Consider the following 24,919-nt stretch of genomic DNA (forward strand, 5'->3'; position numbering starts at 1 on the left):
AGCTTTGGGACTCCAGTGAACCACAGTGAGAGCCATTATCCACAAATGGCAAAAACATGGAACAGTGGTGAACCTTCCCAGGAGTGGCCCGCCGACCAAAATTACCCCAAGAGCGCAGAGACAACTCATCCGTGAGGCCACAAAAGACCCCAGGACAACATCTAAAGAACTGCAGGCCTCACTTGCCTCAATTAAGGTCAGTGTTCACGACTCCACCATAAGAAAGAGACTGGGCAAAAACGGCCTGCATGGCAGATTTCCAAGGCGCAAACCACTTTTAAGCAAAAAGAGCATTAAGGCTCGTCTCAATTTTGCTAAAAAACATCTCAATGATTGGCAAGACTTTTGGGAAAATACCTTGTGAACCGACGAGGCGTAAAAGTAACACAGCATTTCAGAAAAAGAACATCATACCAACAGTAAAATATGGTGGTGGTAGTGTGATGGTCTGGGGTTGTTTTGCTGCTTCAGGACCTGGAAGGCTTGCTGTGATAGATGGAACCATGAATTCTACTGTCTACCAAAAAATCCTGAAGGAGAATGTCCGGCCATCTGTTCGTCAACTCAAGCTGAAGCAATCTTGGGTGGTGCAGCAGGACAATGACCCAAAACACACCAGCAAATCCACCTGTAAATGGCTGAAGAAAAACAAAATAAAGACTTTGGAGTGGCCTAGTCAAAGTCCTGACCTGAATCCTATTGAGATGTTGTGGCATGACCTTAAAAAGGCGGTTCATGCTAGAAAACACTCAAATAAAGCTGAATTACAACAATTCTGCAAAGATGAGTGGGCCAAAATTCCTCCAGAGCGCTGTAAAAGACTCGTTGCAAGTTATTGCAAACGCTTGATTGCAGTTATTGCTGCTAAGGGTGGCCCAACCAGTTATTAGGTTCAGGGGGCAATTACTTTTTCACACAGGGCCATGTAGGTTTGGATTTTTTTTTCTCCCTAAATAATAAAAACCATCATTTAAAAACTGCATTTTGTGTTTACTTGTGTTATCTTTGACTAATAGTTAAATGTGTTTGATGATCAGAAACATTTTGTGTGACAAACATGCAAAAGAATAAGAAATCAGGAAGGGGGCAAATAGTTTTTCACACCACTGTACATTCACATTATACATTATGTAACTGCGACCACACCTAACTGTTATCTCTCCTCTTCTGCCCTCCCCTCTTCTCTTCCCTCTCTCTGTCGAGCTACACATGTCGTTCCTGAGCTGCCGGTGATCCAGACTCCCTCTGCCCTCCAGGCCTGTCTGACCCATCCTGGTGCCCCGCTTCTGGTCGGAGATCTCGTCACATGGATGCCCCGTGTGTCTCTTTGGGATGCATCTTGTGTCTGGGGATGGTTCTCGCTACCTAGAAGACGGTTCTGGCCTCGACTGGTGTTGGCAGCTGTTTCTCTGGGGACTTGACAGTTCGATAGTTCATACAAGTCTACCTGAGTTTTTAATAACTAACTGGACTCCATATTAACATCAATTAACATCAACTGTTATGCTGAACTGCCTGCCAACTAACACACAGTATGAATGCAGATCATTTACTGCTTTCTGTTTCACCCAAATGAGGATGGGTTCCCTGTTAAATGTGGTTCCTCTCGAGGTTTCTTCCTATTACCATCTCAGGGAGTTTTTCCTTGCCACTGTTGCCCTCGGCTTGCTCACCAGGGACAAACTGACTATTTTGATTCATACACATTCAAATTCCATACAAACTTAAATAATTCTTTTGATTGTGTAAAGCTGCAATGCCAATTGGTAAAAGCGCTATACAAATAAAATTGAATTGAATTGGTGATACTCTGAGTGGAGTCTTCACCAGCATTCACCACACTTGAGGAGCCTTTCCAAATTCAGTGTGGCTGATGCCTAGAAAGTGCTTAGTCTGGTGCAAGCTGGGATGCTTCAGCAGAAATTCACAAGGGTGCTAGGCTTGGTGAATTATGCAATACTAGATTTGCCTGCGACTTTGTTAGCATGAAATTTAATTGCATACTCATGAGCTCATAACTTTTTCAAGGTAATTTTTGTTTTATATATACTGTAAGGGTGTTTTCCTTTAAATTTTAAAGTAGCACATCATTTCTTCCTGTGGGCCGATTGCGATGGAACCAAGTCTATATGTTACCTCAAGGTCAGCCAAATACAGGTAAAAACTCCCATTAAAATTCGCTCAGTAGTTTTTTTACACGATGCATGCACAGACAAAAATTTCAAAAAACATCTTGATGTGTTCCATTAATCAACTCAAGTCCTTTGCTGAGTATGTGTAAATTGTGGGCTGGATGAGGGTACAAAATGCACTAAACATAAACGATCTGAGCAAATTATGAGCTATTGATCATTAGTGTCAAAGCTGTCAGACAATAAAAGCAAGGAGACAACCGTGATCATATTATTTTACTTGGTAGACAGGAACATATTTTTGGTGTTCTAAAGGAATTTCTGCCTTAAGTCTTATCTGGCTGCTTATTATCGAATTATCAGGTAAATGTTCTGTTTTATGCCCGCTACTAGTTTCGCTGGACTCTACTTAATTTTGACAAGAAATACTTGTATTAGGACCACAGGCAGTTAGAACTAAGCTGATTTAAGTGTCTCATTAGAAGCTCATGTAGGAAATATTACTAGGATAGTCTTATAATCTCTTAAGGAATAGTTCATAATGACACTTGCTATATGTTTGTGGTCACTGTCCCGCTGCAGAATAAATTCAGGTCTAATGAGTCACATCTCTGATGTTATTATATAATGGATAAGTATATGACCATTTTTCAGCATTGAGAACATTATTCCTGACCTAATCTACAGATGCAGAAATGCAGCCCCACACTTACATAGAACCTCCACCATGCTTCACTGTAGACAGTTTCTAGGTTCTGATGCATAGTTGCTTAGCCTTGTTTCCACGACAGAGGTATGGCTTTTGGGCTGCAATTTCTCCACGACGACCACTTCTGGCCAGACTTCTATGGACAGGAGATGGATGTACCTGGGTCACACTGGTTTTCACCAGTTCTTTGCTGATGGCACTGCTGGACATTGCCTGATGATGAAGGGAAGTAAGCATGACATTTCTTTCATCTGATGCAATAAGCTTCCTTTGCTGACCACTGCGTCTACGGTTCTTAACATGGCCGGTTTCTTCGTCCTCTTCAAATAGCTTGAACAGCACATCTTAAAACAGCAATCTGCTTTGATATCGTTGCCAGAGAAAGACCTTGCTGATGCAGTACGAATACCTTGGTTCTTGCTGCTGTGCTTGTGGTGTATGACCTGTGACATGAAGCTGTCTTCCACAACATCACCTAAATAGCAAAGTTTGGCAGTTCCTTACCCAGGTTTAAGCTCCCTGCACAGCTGTTTTTTTTTTGTTAGTTTTTTTTTTTACAAGTGTTTCTCAATGAGTGTATCTCAAACTATATATGAAATTGATGATCATAAAGCACTGCTTGGTATAAATAATTCCCTGACTTTGTGCAGGTGTAAGAATTGATGCTTTTTTGAACAAAGTATTGTTTTAATCAAGATTTTTCCTTTTGTTTATCATATATGTAAAAAAAAAACATAAAATGAGGTTATGGCTTGAGAAAGTTTTTCTTGTAGGTTGGTTGCTGGCAGCTAAACAGTTAATACTGAACAAACTGCTTGTCGTTACAGCCCATATAATTACATGCTATTTATAGCTAGGTGGAGAAAAATAACAGGTGCAATCAATTGTTTGGGTCAGGGATAAGGAAGACTTTAGTTATCTTTTGAGAAAGAAAATTACAAAACGGCAAGTGGACCCACATTTAACTTGGCACAAAATAATCGGCTATAGTCCCAAAAGAGCACAGGGTCAGATATTAGGAAGGCCGTCCTGAGGTGTTAAAAGTCTGTCTTTTTCTCTGTCCCGATCCAGCGGTGGAGTCAGCTCTTGCAGCTGTTGTTGCTGACTATTCTCCAGCTCCTCCAGTCTCCTCTGCACCCTGGATATCTGCCGCAGGTGCTGCTCCTCCTGGAAAAAATAAAAAAATAAAACCAATTTTAACTCTACTAAAGTTAAAAAAAAAATATTGTATTAAAAAATGCCCGAAATTTATTGACATTTTTGACAGCTATTACACAGTTCCACAGCGTTCAAAATAATAGCAGCGTGTTGAAAAAAGTGAGTAAAGCTCCATATCCATATAATAAATTTTTCATTTAAATCACACAGATGCATTGGACACCCAGCACATTCTATTCTGAATCACAGCATGAAGAAAAATGGGTTAAATGTACTTTTAGTTTACAAAAAGTGAAGGAAAACAATGAAAAAATATAATTTCTCCCCAAAACAATTATTGATCTGTTTACTGATGTTGGACTGCTATTATTTTGAACACTACTGTATATATAGTCATACATGGGGAAATTACATACATTTCACAAATTTTACCAAATAAATATACTTCACTCTAAAATTTATCTCTGGTCTTGCAAACTTGGTCTCTTGTTTAACCTACTTAAATTAAAGATGGCAGCCCATATGCACTAAGCTGAGTAGGTAAATGAGTTTGAAATATTTTGCATGGAAGAGGGTTTCAAAGGCCTCTACATGTTTCTCTAGCATACTGCATGGAGAGACTCTTTATTATATTATTGGTGCGCAACTGGGGCATTTTTGAGCCTCACTTCAAGAATTTCTCCATGCCAGGTTCACTGGGACACTGGCCAAAAGAAAGGTATGTGAATATTTGAATAAATAAAAACATACCATATCACAGGCTCTCATATATAGAGTGCCAGAAAGTTTGACTTTCCATATTGCTTATGGTAAAGATTAATAATTCACCTGCAGGTTTATAAAGCTACACTCTGGTCCTGCAATGAGCAGAGAGTGGGGAAGGGACATAGAGGGCAGGTGATTTCCCAACAGCAGTTGGCGAAACTCTTTGTGTTTCCTCTGCAGCTCTGTTAGATGCCTGCTAAGTTGAGCATGCTCTTTGGCAAATGAGGGATTTCTGAAACATACACATACAATTACATGCATTGATATTAACTCAAAACAAAAGACAACACCAATTTAACAGAAATGGTCATGGGAAAGTAGTACTTCTTGGCCACAGAACTCTCAATTTCCAGTTCTTCTATCTTGGCTTCCAGCAGCTGTAATTTATCCTGCAGTTTCTTTTCCTTCGTCTCAGTTATGGTCTTCCTCTATGAAAGTAAGTCACAAGATAATTAATTACATTTTTATTTTTGGCATATTCCAATTAGGAAGCTTGTGCTTTTGCTGGTGTGCAACTACTGGGAAGCTAGCACCAATAAGTATGGGTAATTTAAAAACTACTCTTTGTACTGGATACACTGCTAGTGAAGTAATCACCATGTACTGTTTAAAAAAGAGCAAAAGGGAGATGTAACATAGCTTAAAAAGATCAACATAATTTTGCTAGAAGCTGCAAATAAATAACAATGTTATCATTTGAAATACAAACCAAATAAAGAGAAACTATAAAAACTAAAATGAGAACAAGCAATAGGCCATTTACTGTAAATTTGTGTGTCTTTTTCATGAGCCACAACTGGCATACAGATGGATGTCAGAATACCACACCTAACATTTCTGTCCTATTTGCTCATGATCAGTCAAAAACCCATACCCCTACCAAATCTGGTGCATCACAGGTAGCACTACTGAGACGCAGACCCTCATTAATGGTGTGTGTATGTGATATGTCCTTTCATTTATCATACACAAGATGTCAAAAATAATGCAGGATGTAAAATAAAATTATGACAAACTTCTGGTATGAGCATCTCCATGTATGGCAAAACTTGTGATAAAAACATTTCTGTTGCAAATATTTTTTTAAACTTGAGCTATAGCACCACCATCAGACCAATGGACTCAGTCATAAGATGAAGAATGAACATTTAAATAAATTTATAGGGTGTCCAGTCTCTCATGGACCTCTAAAAAGTAACAGATAGAATCTGGCTCTTCAAACCGCGGGTGTGCAAGGGAGAATATTGCAGTTCAGTGCGAAACATATATTTGCGGTTATGACAAATTTAAAATAAAATAAAGACCTTTTTTTGTGCAAGAGCAGCTTTTTGCATGCGTTGTTTAGCTTGACTGTATTTCTCCTGCAGATCTGTGACTCTTTCCTGAAGTTTATGTTTTTCCTCAAACCATTCCACACGTTTTTCCTCTTCCAGCCTGCAAAAGATAAAAGGACAGCTGCACTTGATTAGAGCACTGACTGGGGTAGAAGTAGTTAGAAAGGGGTATCACAGTACTACTTTAATATGTAGCTAAAGGGTAGAATCCTGCCCATTAGATAAAAATTCACTTACATCAGACACAGTCTGGACAAAGGGAAAAAATTGATTATTATTATAAGTTATTGGGTAGTATCAGGCTAAAAAATAACAACAACATCAGCTGAGGGATTTAAGAACCATTCAACATATTTAATGGTTAAGAACTTTTCAAAAACTGATGAACGAAATTATGGTCAGAAAAAAAGAATGGAGATCACTGAAACACTAGGCAGTGTTATGATCTGGGGTTGCTTCAGGTGGTCAGGTATCAGCAATATTATGTGGCAATAAAATTAAGTCAGGTGATGACCTTAATGCACTGAATGACCAGATTATCTCATCAGTTGACCTTCCCCCCCTAATGGAGCATGCATATTCCAGGACTTTTTCCAAAGTTCCAGGATTGTCAGAGCCTGAAGAATCATTTTTACCACAAAATTTTAATCATTGACCACCACAATGTATGCTGTAATCTAAGCTGAAGGCGATTAAATGAAATCTTTTTTTGGCCAGGCAGTGTATTTACCTTGTGGGCCATAAATGAATTGAAAAAAAAAAAGAAAAAAGGACCAAAAACAATTGGACCATAAAAACTGATTGACAAGTTTTATAAAAATAGTAGAGTAGTTAACAGATGTTCCAGTTAAAATAATCAAATAGTGTTGCACCTTGCAACATTAAAGGCTATTAAAAGAAAACTTAAAAGGAAAGGGGAAAAAGGGAAGAAAAATAAGAAAAAGCTTGACAGTAACAGTATCTCTTTCCAAAATAACCTTCACAGCGATGGGGTCAATGCTACTTTATTGATAATCATTAAATCCTAATAACATGACGTGTACAGACAATTCCTGTCCCTTTTGATGGTTGATATGAACATTAATTGAAGCTCTTGACCTCTCCTAGCATCATAGACTGATTAGATAATACTAAATTCTCTTCCTGGTTGAACAAATATATTATGCAAACCCTATTTCAGGCACTAACATATAGTTTTTTGCAAGCTATATAAAGAAAATTCTATTACTTGGTATGCATTAATGTACCAGTTTGTAACATGATTGTACATAATCGGAGAAGGACAAATATATTAAAATATGTCGAGATTTTGAAAACCTCACTTTTAAAAGAAAAATTATGATCATTAGCTTGGATTAGCTCTGATGAGCTTGGCTTCTTGCCATATCAGCTATATGACAAAAAAGTGAAATGATTGCTGAAAAAAAAAAGGAAACAGAAAGAACAGAAGGAAACTACAGAGGAAAAACGTGCATTTGAGGGGAGGAGAAAGTGGAAGAGTAAAGAATAAGAGAGAAAGTAAACGGGTAAATAATGTTAAGCAGAGGAGTAAATGTGTGTATTGTATTCTTCATGTTCTTCACTACAGAACTCACGTGTCATTAGTAAATAGTGAAAAATAATAAATATCTATTCATACGACTGAGAGTCCAGTCGAACAGTTGGTCGTAATCTCTTGGAGTTTTTTTAACATTAGCCACGACTGACATGCACCCAGGACCGATTGCTCCCTTCTCTCCACTCCCGCGCGGACCATTATTACTCACCATACTCAGATACACTTGTGGATTTTCACTTTCCGATACAGACGGTTATGCAGAATGAGCCACGATTAAACACAGAAGAAAAAAAGGAAGTTCAAGGAATCTTCATGCAGTGTATTTCTTGATGCATATGAAATGAAATCCCAAACATCAGTATACACCTGTAGTTTTTTTTTTTTTTTATGTCTGAACACTTGTTCTTTTCTTTTTGTACCTTTCGGCTTCCTGCCGAGTCCTCTCCATTTGTGTGCGAGCACTTTGTAACTCTTCTCTCACTCTTTCCAGACTCTCCCTCAGCCTTCCATTAGCGTCCATCAGCTCACGCTCTGAATACGACAGGGTGCTGATTTGCGCATTTAGCTCTGCATTGTGCTGAGTAAAAAAGCAGAACCATGTCATTTAAAAGCAACCACACACATTGAAATATTTATTTTTAAATTTTAAAAATTGAGTTAGGAACCCTTCAACATTATCAATTTCTGCAGGGATAGAAATGTGGTAAAACAAAATCATAAACCATGCACCATTTATTAGTGAGACTAATCAGAAAAAAGTCTACAATTTGTTATGAAGCATAAAGACTGGACACTGGCGCAATGGAAAAGATTTGTGTCGTCTCTATTGACTTTATTCCAGAGCGATGGTGGGTCAGGGTGAAAGGGAAGCGTGTGAAGTCAATAAAGTCAGCTGACTACCTAAAGGTACTGAATGACCAGGGCATTATATCTATGGAGTTCTTCTTTTGTGAGAAGTTAAAGGTGACTAAATGAAATTTTGGCCAAGTAGTGTATAAACAGAAAGCTATTCTGTTTCTCAAGGATTGATTGTGTACATACTTTTCTCAACTCTGTGTTCTCAGTCTTTTGTCTCACCAGCTCCTCCAACTGCTGCATCTGCTGCTGCAGTTTAGCTCTAAGACATGAAAGAGACAGAAAACTATCATACGAAATATTATACGAGAATATTATACGAGAGAGTATCAAAAAGTTTCGAGATTTAGCTCTGTTTGCAAGCTCTGTTTGTTACTGTATGTCCTCCCTTAGATGCCTCTAAACCTGCCAATATGATTCGTTATTATATAATTCGAGAACAAATTCTCGATGCATAACACCACAAATGTTGAAAAATACGGACCTGTTAACTCGCATGGTCTGAATAAGACCAGTTGCACAGCTCCCGATGTACACAGGACAATGTCTTTCGGGACACTAACTTACAGAGGTTGGTGCTCCCTGTGTCTGTGCATGCAGCCTTGTGCTGCCATCTGTTGGAGTGTTACAAAACTAATCTAGAAACTTTTTGATGGTGTATTAACACAAAATCTTTAAAATAGTCTGAATCATACAATATGTATTAAGTTCTTAAGTTTCCATTTCCAATACATTAAACCATTTAATAATGTGTGTGTGTTTCATGTTTTGTCTAGAGACCCACACAGCTGACTGTCAGAAATATACAGTACTGTAGGTATAACATGTAACATAGGTCATGTAAACGTTTAGTAGGTATAACGTGACTTAGGTCATGTAACATAGCTGTCCCTATTTTTTAGATTTTGTACACTGCAGGTTTCAATCAACATCACCTCATACATACGCTTTATAACGTACTGAGAAGCTGAAATGCTCTATTAAACCAGACCTTAAAGATCTGGTACAGTCTGCTTAAAATTTTGTTTGGTTTCTAAAAGAGGAAATTTCTTTTTCAGAGAAGGAAGTGTGGGCTTGGTTTGGTATAAATATTATTAAATGTAATATAGGATGTATTTTATGAAGAATAACCAACATTGTGAGGCAGTCTACTGACAGTATTGCTTAATATGTAGAGGTTTTGAATCAAGCGCCTCATATTCACCAATTTAATCCACTGTAATGTCTCTTTAGAGTGCATCCACACTGGAAGTAGGATTAAATAACTAAAAAAAAACAAAAAAAACAACCAAACAAGAAGACTTAAGAGAGATTTTTTATAGCCTCAGGACTGAAGTATAAAGATACCTGGAAATATAGAAATGTGCATACTTGATATTCTGCAGTTCTTTGCGTGCAGACTCCTCCGCAAGCCAAGCAGCACGGAGACGATCCTCAAATTCCTCGCTCTTCGAGTTCCCTGCTGCTTCCTGTAAAGCTCTTAACTGCTCCAGCTCAGAAAGGCGATTCTCCAGTTCCAGCCTGTTGCACGTGCATATACACACACACACCAACAAACACAATTAAGTAAATTAATCTACAAAATAAATTACAAAAAAAAAGACAACTCGATATATAAAAGGAAAAAGCCACTTTGAAATGAATTTCAAAAACGTAAACAAAATCCTGGGTGGAAACGAGATCTTAAGGAAGGTAGAGAAAAACATACTTCTCCTCCTGAAGTACAGCAAACTTTCTCATCTCTTCTTCTCTAGCTCCCTGTATCCTAAGCACCATTTCCTGCTCTTTTTCTGACAACAGCTCTTTATTCCTTTTAGACGCTGCGGTAAAAACTTCTAGATCAGACTGCAGACCTGAGACAGAGAGACAGTAGAAGTGTTTCTTTAAAGTCATCTGGGCCATTACAAAAAAAATTTTTTTTTCTTTCTATATTTTTCTCTAGTAGAAATGGAAGGTGTAGCAAAACCTACTCTGCACTTGGGTTTGCAGTTTATCCCGTTCCCTTTCCACTTCTCCTCTGGTTTTCAGGAACTCCATCTTCACATTAGCCAGTTCCAACCTATGGGCATGTTTAACTTCTTCAGCCTGTTTCAGATGTGTTGCAAAGTGATATTACAAAGAGAATGGCAAACATTCAAATGCTAATGCATACCATAAACACAGTACAATAACCACAGATAATGTATTTGAGGCTGAACAGACCTGACTGCTCAGAGCATTTATTTCCCTCTCAGCCTTGTGCAATTTTCCTGTGAGGACGGCGTTCTGCTCATGGCTCAAGCGCAGCTCCTTTTCCACTCGATCTAACTGCATGCACACAGACTGCTTCTCCGACTGCATCATGCCAAATAGCAGCAAATAACATCAAGAAATTTTATTTAGATTAAAGTACAGTGGAACCTCGGATTACGAATGTCCCGCAAGACGAGCAAAGATTTTTAATAAAATTTAACTTAAAAAACGAATATTGTCTTGGTTTAAGAGCACCGAGTATCATGTTTCACGCATGTGCTTCTTGTTTTGACGCCGAGCGTCACATGATCACAACTGAGCCAACAGTTTTTGTCTTACTCGCGCTGCGGAATCGTCTCCCCTGCTGGGTCTTAGTGCTCGTCTCTTACTGGTATAATCAACATCTGTGCACACGTGTACTGTTTACTATAACACTGTGACTACGTGTGTGTGTGAAACATATTTTATTTTGTGTTCAGAAGCGTGTGTGTACAGCGCATGTACTGTTTCTTATAACACACGTGTGTGCGTGCAAGTAAGGCAAAAGAAAATCTTAATACAGAGGTTAAAAATCTATTTTCTTTCTCATCGCGGTGTGTGTGTGCGCACGCGTGAGCGTAATTAGACACTGTGCCGGCTGTGTGTGTGTGTGTGTGTGTGTAACCACCCATTCACAAAAACACACATGCGCGCACAGAAATGAAGGCAAGAGACACAAACTCTGCTCTCCGAAGAAACTCTGTCACAAATCTTTTCAGTGGTAAGGTGCTGGGTCATTTGTTTGTTTGTTTTACTTTACAGCAGTGATTCTGTTAGTTTGCGCTCACACAAGTGTCTTTAGCGATGTTTATTGCTTTTTTTTTTTAGATAAAACAGTGTAGCGGGAAAGAGACGTTGATTTATGACCCCTGTTTACGGAAGTGTAGTCCAGTGCGGGAGATGTATTGTGGGTAATGCAGTCCGATGTGTGTGAACGCGAAGGCGAGATCTAAGCTAGAATATAGAGCCTGAGTTTTGTTTTTCAGTAGTTTTTTTAGTTGGATTTAGGTGCAGGATCCACCCGAAAGTTTGCACTATAACCTGAAAATGCTGTCGCGAGCAACATTAAAATGAAGCGGAGAAGTTTTAATAATTTAGGGGAGAACAACAGTCTTTCCGTTAATGTGTGTGTGAGTGTATTTAAACGAGAGAAGAAAGTTTTAATGTGTACGATGAGGAGAGGGAGACAGGAGGGGCTGAAAGCAAGAGTCTCCACTTACTCTAGCCTCACACACACACACGCACACACACAGTGCCTGTGTGCACAAAGGGAAACGCTTATCTGCCAGGATTTATTTTTTACTTTTTGGAAAGGTAAAGTGCAGGTTAATTTGTTTTATTTTTACTTAATATTTTGTATTTGTATTTATGTATTTATTTTTTGGGGCTGTAGAACAAATAATTTAAGTTTCCATTATTTCTTATGGGAAAAGTAAATTTGGTTTACGAGTGTTTTTGGAATACGAGCCCACTTCCGGAACGAATTATGCTCGTAATCCAAGGTTCCACTGTACACTCTGAATATATCTCATTTGTATTTAACGAAACCCACAAAAGTACTTGAAATTTTAACAGCACACACTGCTGCAAAAAGGAAATTAAATGAAACCTACTTTAACTTAATACTATTCCAACAAAAATATATAAATCTGCCCTCAGCTAAGTAATCTGTTACAGATTACAGCTGTGGACAAACACACTGACCCACCCTCTGTTTAGCGCCATTTCCATGGTCGTAATTCAATAATTCTGGTTTTTAGTTGGCTTTATTGGATTCAATTTACTCACTTTCTTTAGTATTCATATTCTTTAATTAATGCCAATAAAATAAAAATGATTAATTTACACAAAATGTTCAATAGGGTATTTTTATACCCTGACTTTGTGAAAAGATTTTCGATAGAGACCTGTAAACAATCATATGAGAGATTTATGTATAAATCAGGTCATATCCCGTTTGAGAAATGAGGCCATGTGTGACACATATGTGGCTAATTTTTATGAAGAGTCCAAAAATCCAGAGCAAAATTTGAAACACCATGGAAACAGACTGCACCAGATGTAAAAAGACTGACGCATAGTAATGTAAGTACTGGAGTAATCCCAGAAGTCCTCTTACCTCTAGTGACTTGAGCGCAGCCTGGGACTCGGCCAGCTGCCGGAGCTGGATGCGGTGTGTGTTTTCTGCCTGTGCTCCTGTGCTGTCCCTCTCTGCACGGAGCTCAGCCACCTCGGCCTCAAGGCTACAGAGCCGCTGATGGAGTTGTGCCTTTTCTCTTAATAGTGCTTCCACACGCTTTCCATCACTTGCATAATCACCACTCTGCAGCTGCGCACTTAGCTTCTCTTTATCCCTCTCCAAAAGAGCCAGCTAAACAAATTATAAGAAACACACAAATTAATTGCAGTATTCTCTTAAATCCAATTTAATATAAAATATGTTCATCCCACAGATGCAATGTAAACTGAAGCACTAGAATCAATGGAAATGTATTTTCTGACAGAAGACATACATCTGCATTATAACGTAATCGTTGCTCCTCCAAGATGCGCTCGTGTTCCTCTCGCTGGTGATCTCGCTCAGATTTGAGAAAGGTGAAGTCGTAGCGCAATTTGTTGTATTCAGATCTGTATTTCTCAGCTTCCTGGTACATGCAACAAAAATACAAGAAGAAATGGAAGAAAAAAAATAAAGAAAACAAAAAACACTAAAGATTCAGATGCAGATAGTTGTGCATTCATATTCTGGGTGAATTCAACTAAATTTTATTTTTAGCACTTTTAACAATGGTAATTGTTGCAAAGCAGCTTTACACAATCAAAAGAAAATTTATGGAAATTTGTATGAAATGTAAAAAATGTGTATGAATCAAAATGATAAGACAGTCCCTGATGAGCAAGCCGTGGGCGACAATGGCAAGTAAAAACTGCCTGAAATAGAAATACTGTAAAAAGAAACCTCGACAGGAACCAGGGATAAGAGGTATGGATGTTGATACATGTATATCTATCGACCCCCTGTATAGCTACTCTGTCCTTCTAGCCATGCTACAAAATACTCAGTTAAAGGCAATTCCTCATTTCTTTAAAATGCACATGTAGATTGACTTGATTTCTAGCCATTACGAATAACGTGAAACAACTGAAAATATCCTTGATATTATGCTGACATATGCTGAAAACCTCCCACAATGTATGACTCAGTAAATTATAGTGCTTCAGTGCGACAGTTCATACTGCTGTTCTCTTTCTCATACTAGTCATGTATTCTGTAGTGAGGTGCACTTCTGAGCTGCAGGTGACAGTTCTCCTTATCCTTTCATTTCTTTCTTTCTCTAAAAATGTGCTTTCTTCAAGCATTTTAGAATTGAGTTATCAGGTTAGGTTGCCAGTCTTAAAAGTCCTGCACATCCCATTTTTCATTAAATGTTAATATGATTCTTTAGGGTCCTAATGAAAAGTTTGTAATATCTTTAATCAAAAAGATAATAAAAAAATCCCCAATGGTTGTGTAAAAAAAACCCACTACTTTTACCTGGTAAAAACTAGCTCTGTTCTCAGCAACCTGTTTCAGTACATGCTCCTTTAAGTGCTTATGATCTCCAGTTCTGGGGGGCGTGTCTTCACAACACACGTGGGGTATAGCCACGGGAGTGTAGTCCAGTGCGGGCAATGCTTTGGACTGCATTACCCACAAAGCATTGCCCACAACGCAGTGCTTTGTGGGTAATGCAGTCCAAACTGGAAAACGCTGGAATTTAGAGCCTGAGCCTGTTTTCTTAAGTAGTTTTTGGTTTGATTCAAGTACGGAACCCACCCGGAAGTTTGTAATATCGCCTGACAACGCAGTTTGTCTTTCTCATCACTGCATGGGCATAGCAACAACAACATAAGGCGGAGAAACTTACTGAGAGAGATACGGACACGATGTGTTTACTGATGTGTTTACATGACTTCTTAATCTTTGACAGACATCGTTATAAACCATCTAACGTTACAAAGGTAAGCATAATATAGTTTTCCGACTACGTACACAGTTTGCAACTAAACAATCACCTTAATCCATTGTTTATTATAAACGGGCGATTAGGAATTATATAGAGACGGATGTACAGTGGTGTGAAAAACTATTTGCCCCCTTTCTGATTTCTTATTCTTTTGCATGTTTGTCACACTTAAATGTTTCTGCTCATCAAAAACCGTTAACTATTAGTCAAAGATAACATAATTGAACAAAAAATGCAGTTTTTAAATGAAGGTTTACGTTATTAGGGGAGGAAAAAAAAATCCAAATCTACATGGCCCTGTGTGAAAAAGTGATTGCCCCCCTTGTTAAAAAATAACTTAACTGTGGTTTATCACACCTGAGTTCAATTTCTGATGTCACCCCCAGGCCTGATTACTGCCACACCTGTTTCAATCAAGAAATCACTTAAATAGGAGCTACCTGACACAGAGAAGTAGACCAAAAGCACCTCAAAAGCTAGACATCATGCCAAGATCCAAAGTAATTCAGGAACAAATGAGAACAAAAGTAATTGAGATCTATCAGTCTGGTAAAGGTTATAAAGCCATCTCTAAAGCTTTGGGACTCCAGCGAACCACAGTGAGAGCCATTATCCACAAATGGCAAATACATGGAACAGTGGTGAACCTTCCCAGGAGTGGCCGGCCGACCAAAATTACCCCAAGAGCGCAGAGACAACTCATCCGTGAGGCCACAAAAGACCCCAGGACAACATCTAAAGAACTGCAGGCCTCACTTGCCTCAAATAAAGTCAGTGTTCACGACTCCACCATAAGAAAGGGACAGGGCAAAAATGGCCTGCATGGCAGATTTCCAAGAGGCAAACCACTTTTAAGCAAAAAGAACATTAAGGCTCGTCTCAATTTTGCTAAAAAACATCTCAATGATTGCCAAGACTTTTGGGAAAATACCTTGTGGACCGACGAGACAAAAGTTGAACTTTTTGGAAGGGGCGTGTCCCGTTACCTCTGGCGTGAAAGTAACACAGCATTTCAGAAAAAGAACATCATACCAACAGTAAAATATGGTGGTGGTAGTGTGATGGTCTGGAGTTGTTTTGCTGCTTCAGGACCTGGAAGGCTTGCTGTGATAGATGAAACCATGAATTCTACTGTCTACCAAAAAATCCTGAAGGAGAATGTCCGGCCATCTGTTCGTCAACTCAAGCTGAAGCGATCTTGGGTGCTGCAGCAGAACAATGACCCAAAACACACCAGCAAATCCACCTCTGAATGGCTGAAAAAAAACAAAATGAAGACTTTGGAGTGGCCTAGTCAAAGTCCTGACCTGAATCCTACTGAGATGTTGTGGCATGACCTTAAAAAGGCGGTTCATGCTACAAAACCCTCAAATAAAGCTGAATTACAACAATTCTGCAAAGATGAGTGGGCCAAAATTCCTCTCAGAGGGCTGTAAAAGACTCGTTGCAAGTTATCGCAAACGCTTGATTGCAGTTATTGCTGCTGAGGGTGGCCCAACCAGTTATTAGGTTCAGGGGGCAATTACTTTTTCACACAGGGCCAAAAAAACTGCATTTTGTGTTTACTTGTGTTATCTTTGACTAATAGTTAAATGTGTTTGATGATCAGAAACATTTTGTGTGACAAACATGCAAAAGGATAAAAAATAAGGAAGGGGGCAAATAGTTTTTCACACCACTGTACAAAGAGAAGACTACATAACCATGTTCTATGAGAGTGTAAGTTAACTTACACTCCGCATTCATCGTGATTATTAGAAAAGGCGATCTGCAAAGATTCATAGAAAAAGAAATTAAACTCACCGAGCCTGGTGAAGATGAAGCAGGAACACGAAGCGTTAGTACAGATCCATTTTTTGGGAGCTGCATCCTAGCAAAACCTGCTTTATATTGACCCGCGTTTATGAATGACACCCAATAACTGTACACCACACTCGCTTAGGCGCCATTTTGCTCCAGTGTCGAAAAACAGTGGCCGACAGCTTCTTCTCACTCGGGGCGAGTTTTTGCTAAAACACCAGTGTCAATTAACTATAGTAGGAGCGGCCTCTGTCGGTGTGACGTCACATCGACAGGCATTTGAGATTGGCCTGATTTCAGAAGGGGCATGTTATTTTAATAAATTAAAAGAAAATCACTGGGCGGCTCTTTATCATTGTAGAGTGGTTGTGTACACACTCTCCTAACAAACATTTCAGTCCAAACAGCTTTAAAAAGTGCATGTAGGCCCGTATGACCCCTTTAAAAGCTTAAGCTGTGTACACCTACCAGGGCTCTGGCTAGAAAAAGGTTAGAGCTCATTTACCTCCTCTAGCTTACGAAAGCGCTCCATGATAGGAACTTCCATCTCCTGCTGCACCTGGGCTTTTAATAACTCCAGCCGCTGAGGGGTCATCACCTAATACACACAAAGGTTTGTATACATAATCACATTATTCTAGCAAACATGAGATTCAGAGAAAAAAAAGCACAAAAGACATTTAGGGTTGACTATCATGGTATTGATAAATCTTCATGGTTTGCATAAAGCTTGGTTATACATTATACAACGAAGAGTGAACACGTGACAGATAAGTATTTCATAACATACACATTCGAAACGCTTGTTATATCATTAGTTTTAATTGTTTTCCAGCACACCGCGTCTAGTCGGCTATCCCCTTAGCATCGCTAGCCTGTTAGTCCGGCTATCAAAGTTTGTCTACGCTTTTTTCACTAAACCCATGTCGGTTGTGTGTCTGCCTCAGAATGGTGCAGGTGAGGATACATTCGAGCTGCTCTCGGTGGATTTGGAGCTGGAGGCCGTGGGAAAGTCGATGCAGGAACCTTCGTGGACCGACGCTCACCTTTCCCAGGTAAATTCTCAGCATGACACAAATCCTTTGACAATCTCAACCCCACGTGTTTCTCTGTCCAGGTCCAACACACCAAGGACATGGCCCGCCCAGGTTTTGTTTACTCCGGCACCGGGATACCACGGAGCTTGGATGCAGCAGCAACGAAATACATGATCCAGGCCCTGGGTGTGGACCTCTCCAGTCTTCGAGATCTCGACCTGAAACCGCTTTGCTCCTCTTCGCAAGACATTATACGACGCACTGATCATCGGAGACTCCATTGTCTGGCACGTCTGTGCTATCACAGCTAAAGATAAGGTGCGCACTCGTTGTTTACCTGGTGCCTGTGTTCTTGGGTTAGGGTTAGGATGTCGCTGCCCATGTGTCCGCGGCCCTAAAAGAAAACATTGGCACTTTGGTCCTCCGTGCTGGCACAAACGACACCAGGCTGAGGCAGACGGATATTGTAAAGTAGAACTTCAGGAGCCTGGTTGAAAAGGTTTTTTGCCCACGGCAAAGATCATAGTGTCAGGACTGCTTCCCACATTTCAGCGAGGAACTGAAAGGTTCAGTAGATTATTTGCTTTTAATGAATGGTTACAATCTTGGTGTCAACAACAGAAATTACCCTTTGTTGATAACTTTGTTGATAAGTCCTCTCTGACAGCATCTCCAGGACACTACGAACCATCTGACTGGCGGCAACTACTGGCGGCAATGCTAATAGAAATGCACACATAGCTTGTCCTATGGAAATTGTGTCTGTTTCCCAAATAGTGAGAAAAAAGAATAAACACGTTAAAAGCGAAATCTAATTACCATAAATACAGAAAAAGGCCAAATAACTAAACAAAATATACTTCCAATGTTTAAGCTTATCAACATTAGATCCCTTGCACCTAAAGTAATCATTAATGAATTTATCTCAGATTATTGTCTTGAACTCTGCCTTAGCGAAACGTGGCTTAGACCAAATTAATATATTGGTCTGAATGAGTCTCTGTCAGGATATTTCTATAAGCATAAGCCCCATCCTGGAGGGGGTGTTGCAATTTGATGCAACAACAATTTTCTCAACATTACCCAGAAAACAAACCTCATTTGAAGTACTTATCATTAATCTTGCACTCACTGACATCCATAATGAATATCTGCTATATTTTGCCCTGGCCACCATGTATAGACCCAACACAGATTTTCTTTAAAAGTTTGGACATCTACTGACCGATCTACTGATCAACTCTGACAAAGTGTTAATAGTAGGAAACTTTAATATTCATGCTAATGACGCTTTAGGACTCGCATTTATGTATTTGCTAAATTCCTTTGGGGTTAAACAAAACATAAATAGACCAACTCATCGTTTTAATCATACGCTAGATTTAATTATATTCCATGGTACAGATGTCAGTAACAGTGTTGGGAGACGTTACTTTTCAAAGTAATTAATTACATTACAAAATTACTGTCTTTAAAAAGTAATCAGTTACATTATTGCATTACTTTCTGATAAAAGTAACTAGTTAGAGTACTTTTCCGTTGCAGGAAATGAAAACTTCTTTGTGATTCCTCATGCATGCTGTTTTAGTCAAGACCTTTATAATTATTCTACCATCATCACTTAGCGAAGTTTGGCCCATAATCTGTTAACTGCTAATACCCCTCTCTCACCTACGTGGTTTCGCGCAGTGGCCGTGAGTACGGTTCATCATGATTCATCGCGAGTTTTGGCGCTGTGATTAGGTTTCATTCTTTCCACGCGTTGCTCCTCACATAGTCAAACTGCATAGGTAAGATAGGGGTATAACAGCAGGAATAACAGAGGGGGGCGGGTTATCGGGGCGGGGCTTGTAGGACGACTTTTCTCACACAATAACTGAGTACTTAAATGGCGGACCTAATGTGTTAGAATACTCGTTACATCAAAAAAGTAATCCCAGTGGATCCACGCACCCTCGCTCGCACGCAGGCCCGCACCCTTGCTCGTACCCACTCACGCACCCAGTCACGAACCCTTGCCTCCATTTGAGAATTTTGTGGAAATGTGACATTGCATTGTCATTAAACAGAATCATCTCCCGCACTTCTACAGCCTTTTAAAACTTTTTTCTTCAAGGTAACTGTTGTTGCAGTACAGTTACTAAAGAATAGTCAATACACTTGGACACAAAATGAAAAAAAAAAAATAATCCTTTACGCGCGCACACACAAGACACACACAGTCACAATGTTATAGTAAACAGTACACATGCGATGGGTCATGTGAGACGATTACCCACAATCCCACAGCACTAACTCACAACTAGCCATTGGCTCAGTTGTGAGCACGTGACACTTGGCAGACAAAGCACATACGTACTACACATAGTGCAATTATTAAATTAAAAATTAAAAGATAAATTACAATTTATTACAAATTTTTGCTCGTCTGGCAAAACACTCACAAACCAAGTTACTTGTAATCCAAAGTTTTACTGTACTCTGAAACAAGTGATCAAACCCATGGATGAAAGGTATACATTTTCATACATGCAACCACACACAGCTCACTGCTAACTAACCAGTTTTGTCTAAAGACCTCGGGTTAGGGTTAGATGTACAATGCGACAAAGATGCACAAGCAGTTTTTTTTTTTTTCATGGAGGACCACCCATCCATTATCTGTGCCACTTACGCTCACCTAAAGGAAACACCATACTAATACGGTGTTTGACCCCCTTTCGCCTTCAGAACTGCCTTAATTCTACGTAACATTGATTCAACATGGTGCTGAAAGCATTCTTTAAAAATGTTGGCCCATATTGATAGGATAGCATCTTGCAGTTGATGGAGATTTGTGGGATGCACATCCAGGGCACGAAGCTCCCGTTCCTCCACACCCCAAAGATGCTGTATTGGGTTGAGATCTGGTGACTGTGGGGGCCATTTTAGTACAGTGAACTCATTGTCATGTTCAAGAAACCAATTTGAAATGATTCGAGCTTTGTGACATGGTGCATTATCCTGCTGAAAGTAGCCATCAGAGGATGGATACATGGTGGTCACAAAGGGATGGACATGGTCAGAAACAATGCTCAGGTAGACCGTGGTATTTAAACGATGCCCAATTGGCACTAAGGGGCCTAAATTGTGCCAAGAAAACATTCCCCACACCATTACAACACCACCACCAGCCTGCACAGTGGTAAAAAGGCATGATGGATCCATGTTCTCATTCTGTTTATGCCAAATTCCGACTCTACCATTTGAATGTCTCAACAAAAATTGAAACTCATCAGACCAGGCAACATTTTTCCAGTCTTCAACTGTCCAGTTCTCCTCTGACCTCTAGCATCAACAAGGCATTTTCGCCCACAGGACTGCCGCATACTGGATGTTTTTCCCTTTTCACACCATTCTTTGTAAACTCTAGAATTGGTGTGCGTGAAAATCCCAGTAACTGAGCAGATTGTGAAATACTCCGACTGGCCCGTCTGGCACCAACAACCATGCCACGCTTAAAATTGCTTAAATCACCTTTCTTTCCCATTCTGACATTCAGTTCAGACTGTCTTGACCAGGACCACACCCCTAAATGTATTGAAGCAATTGCCATGTGATTGGTTGATTAGATAATTGCATTAATGATAAATTGAACAGGTGTTCCTAAAAATAAAATAGCAACCTGTATATTATGTATATTATTATGTATATTATGTTTATATCTATTTGCAAATTCCTGACTATAGTTAATAGCAACTTAAATATATTGTTTATTGATTTATAATTATAGTTACTAGCAATCTGTATATTATGCCCTCACAATATCATTCTGTAATAGTTACCCATAGCTTCTCCCTGCACATATCCCTATTAGGTGTACTTAGAACTTATACCTTTACCCTGCACTTTCTGCTAATTGCACTTCTAGTAAGACCTAAACTGCATTTCTTTGCCTTGTACATGTTTAATGACAATAAAGTTGAATATAATCTAATCTAATCTTTAAGTGAGTGTAAAAAAGTCATAGCCAAAAGTTTTGAGAATGACACAAATATTAGTTTTCACACAGTTTGCTGCTAAACTGCTTTTAGATCTTTGTTTCAGTTGTTTTTGTGATGTACTGAAATATAATTACAAGCACTTTATACGTTTTAAAGGCTTTTATCAACAATTACATGACATTTATGCAAAGAGTCAGTATTTGCAGTTTATTCACTTCTTGGAGTTTGTCAGAGTTAGTGGGTTTTTGTTTGTCCACCCACCTCTTGAGGATTGACCACAAGTTCTCAATGGGATTAAGATCTGGGGAGTTTCCAGGCCATGGACGCAAAATTTCAATGTTTTGGTCCCTGAGCCACTTTTGCCTTATGGCACGGTGCTCCATCGTGCTGGAACAAGCATTGTACTTCACCAAACTGTTGTTGGATTGTTGGAAGAAGTTGCTGTTGGAGGGTGTTTTGGTACCATTCTCTATTCATGGCTGTGTTCTTGGGCAAAATTGTGAGTGAGCCTACTCCCTTGGATGAAAAGCAACCCCACACATGAATGGTCTCAGGATGCTTTACTGTTGGCATGACACAGGACTAATGGTAGCGCTCACCTTTCCTTCTCCGGACAAGCCTTTTTCCGGATGCCCCAAACAATCAGAAAGAGGCTTCATCGGAGAATATGACTTTGACCCAGTCCTCAGCAGTCCATTCACCATACTTTCTGCAGAAGATCAATCTGTTGATGTTTTTTTGGAGAGAAGTGGCTTCTTTGCTACCCTTCTTGACACCAGGCCATCTTCCAAATGTCTTCGCCTCACTGTGTGTGCAGATGCACTCACACCTGCCTGCTGCCATTCCTGAGCAAGCTCTGCACTGGTGGCACTCCGATCACGCAGCTGAATCCTCTTTAGGAGATGATCCTGGCGCTTGCTGGACTTTCTTGGACGCCCTGAAGACTTCTTAACAAGATTTGAACCTCTTTCCTTGATGTACTTAATGATCCTATGAATTGTTGATTTAGGTAAAATCTTAGTAGCCACAATATCCTTGCCTGTGAAGCCATTATTATGCAACGCAATGATGGCTGCACGCGTTTCTTTGCAGGTCACCATGGTTAACAATGGAAAAACAATGATTTCAAGCATCACCCTCCTTTTAACATGTCAAGTCTGCCATTCTAACCTAATCAGCCTGACATAATGATATCCAGCCTTGTGCTCATCAACATTCTCACCTGAGTTAACAAAACGATTACTGAAATGATCTCAGCAGGTCCTTTAATGACAGCAATGAAATGCAGTGAAAAGGTTTTTTTTGGGATTAAATTAATTTTGATGGCAAAGAACTATGCAATTCATCTGATCACTCTTCATAACATGCTGGAGTATATGCAAATTGCTATTTTAAAAACTTAAGCAGCAACTTTTCCAATTTCCAATATTTATGTAATTCTCAAAACTTTTGGCCATGACTGTATATCGTGTAGGGTAGTGGAAGGCCATTCTATTCTATTTTTCAATGCTATTCTACTATTCAAATAATAATTCACTCATATGGTCTCTTCACTATTATAAACCAAAGATCTAAATGTCACCAAGTTGAAGTTTTTTTTTTATGTCACTGAATAAGTAAACAAGGATATATTTTTGAATTTACTATATTTTTTAATGTTTTTTACACACCCAAGGGAACAAAACAGCATGTCGGTCTTACCCCTTTAAGTTTTTATCTCTATCATTAGAGATTGCTGTAACCAGTGTACATATAACTGGTATTGAGATAACCATCTTTCACCTATTTATTATCAAGAACAAGAACAGTATAAAATCTGTGACATCAAATGTGCAATTAAACCTTTATGATAAAGTGCAATTTGTAAATTTGAAGTGCAATAGTTTAATATCTGAGTGTCATGTTTTCAACATACCACAATGTACGAGATAATTGTTATAGTGTATTATATGCTTTTAACCAAACTCCTTCTTCCATTTACTTTTGTATGCCCTTCTAGCTTATATCTTTCTTTTTTTTTTTTTTTTTTTTTAATCGCTGACTCACAGGTAAAGACTCTTAAATATTTCTATAACGTACCTGTAATTTTAGTTCCTCAAGCTCCCGTGTCTTATCCAACACCTCTGCTCTCAGCTCTGCCAGCAACAACTGCAGTTTCTCCTGACCAGCCTGCTTCTCACTCAGCATCCTTTTCAGCTCACCCTGGACCCGTGTATACTCACCCTGAAGTCTACGCAAATTAATGAATGAATAAATAAATAAATAAATAAAATGCCTCAAATGAGCAAACCAAAACAACTGAAGTACTGACCGGGTGTGCTCAGCTTTAAGTGTCTGGTAGTTGGTCTTATGGTTTTCACAGCGCATCCTTTCATCAATCAGCATCTTCTGGAGCTCAGTGTCCAAGCCGTGAAGCGCCACTGACCCTGGGCTTGCATCATGGGCTTTGGCACTTCCACTAGCCTCCAAGTTTGGAAACATGGTAGAAAAATTACTTGGTACACCACCATCCATGTTTTCTTCAAGATGAAAAACAGAGTAAAAGCTCTTGTAAACCTCCAGCACAACACTGTGACCTTGAGAAGCTCTAACAGCTCTCTTTCTACAAGCTCTGGTCTAAGGACTGGCCAACTGTCAGTGCAGCGCTAAGACGTTTGTTCGGGTGTATATGTGCTCTAACACTGTAAAGAAGCTAATCAGAGACGAACAGCTGGTACACTTCAGTCTCAAGTGATTTCTCTTCATGTTTTGTTGTGGATACAGAGAGTGATTAGCCGAGCGCACGCGGGACACGGCGGTGTGTTGTCTGAGCAACGGGAGCGCGCGTGAACACACACACACACACACACACACCGCCGGTTCGTTTACTTTTGGTTTGTCCTCAGTGTTAGTGATTGATCTGTTAGTGGTCCTCAGTGACTGACGCAGATATCAAAGAGAGTTGCGTCCGAGTGTGTTGTGTAAAATAGCTAAGTTTGCGTTTCACAGACTGGTTCTGAAACAGGCAGAAAGTGAACAAAAGCATGGCGGAAAGACATGTCATCATGTATCTACTCTTACTGCACCACAAGGCAATGAAAAGGCAAGGCGTTTATAAACATACAGTACATAAGCTCAGAGTACACCAAACTCCTACCGTATTAGCACAGTTCCGGTGTAGTCCTGAATTCCGATTCCCCTTTTGTGTGCACAACGTATTAGACTTGGGAAGGCGGAGCTTGGAATGGCGTTTTCGACCTCGTTGTGTTCGAGTACAAATTTTATTTTTTTATTTATGTTCTCTTTAATGAACGCGTCTGCTTTCGTGTAC

The 24,919-nt window shown here is 39.4% G+C and overlaps 1 protein-coding gene across 3 annotated transcripts; it reads right to left on the reverse strand.

Annotated features, from left to right (window-relative positions):
* Positions 1-3,507: 3,507 nt before the first annotated feature.
* Positions 3,508-24,848, reverse strand: cep83 (centrosomal protein 83). Of its 3 annotated transcripts, none has more exons than XM_053479233.1 (16): positions 24,746-24,848; positions 23,921-24,128; positions 23,689-23,839; positions 17,095-17,187; positions 13,296-13,427; positions 12,902-13,153; positions 10,714-10,845; positions 10,482-10,596; positions 10,220-10,364; positions 9,883-10,032; positions 8,698-8,773; positions 8,076-8,233; positions 6,069-6,198; positions 5,089-5,192; positions 4,828-4,996; positions 3,508-4,008 (listed from the first exon to the last, which is right to left on the reverse strand). In XM_053479233.1, exons 2-16 carry the CDS (start codon positions 24,121-24,123, stop codon positions 3,850-3,852), a joined length of 2,169 nt encoding a protein of 722 aa, XP_053335208.1. In that variant the 5' UTR covers positions 24,124-24,128; positions 24,746-24,848; the 3' UTR covers positions 3,508-3,849. The 3 variants fall into 3 exon arrangements, with proteins under 3 accessions (XP_053335208.1, XP_053335216.1, XP_053335227.1); XM_053479241.1 differs by having other exon boundaries at positions 23,921-24,072; positions 24,746-24,782; XM_053479252.1 differs by lacking the exons at positions 23,921-24,128; positions 24,746-24,848 and adding an exon at positions 17,964-18,185 and having other exon boundaries at positions 23,689-23,820.
* Positions 24,849-24,919: the final 71 nt, after the last annotated feature.

Source organism: Clarias gariepinus, chromosome 2 (assembly GCF_024256425.1).
Source record: "Clarias gariepinus isolate MV-2021 ecotype Netherlands chromosome 2, CGAR_prim_01v2, whole genome shotgun sequence".
NCBI classification, from domain to species: domain Eukaryota; kingdom Metazoa; phylum Chordata; class Actinopteri; order Siluriformes; family Clariidae; genus Clarias; species Clarias gariepinus.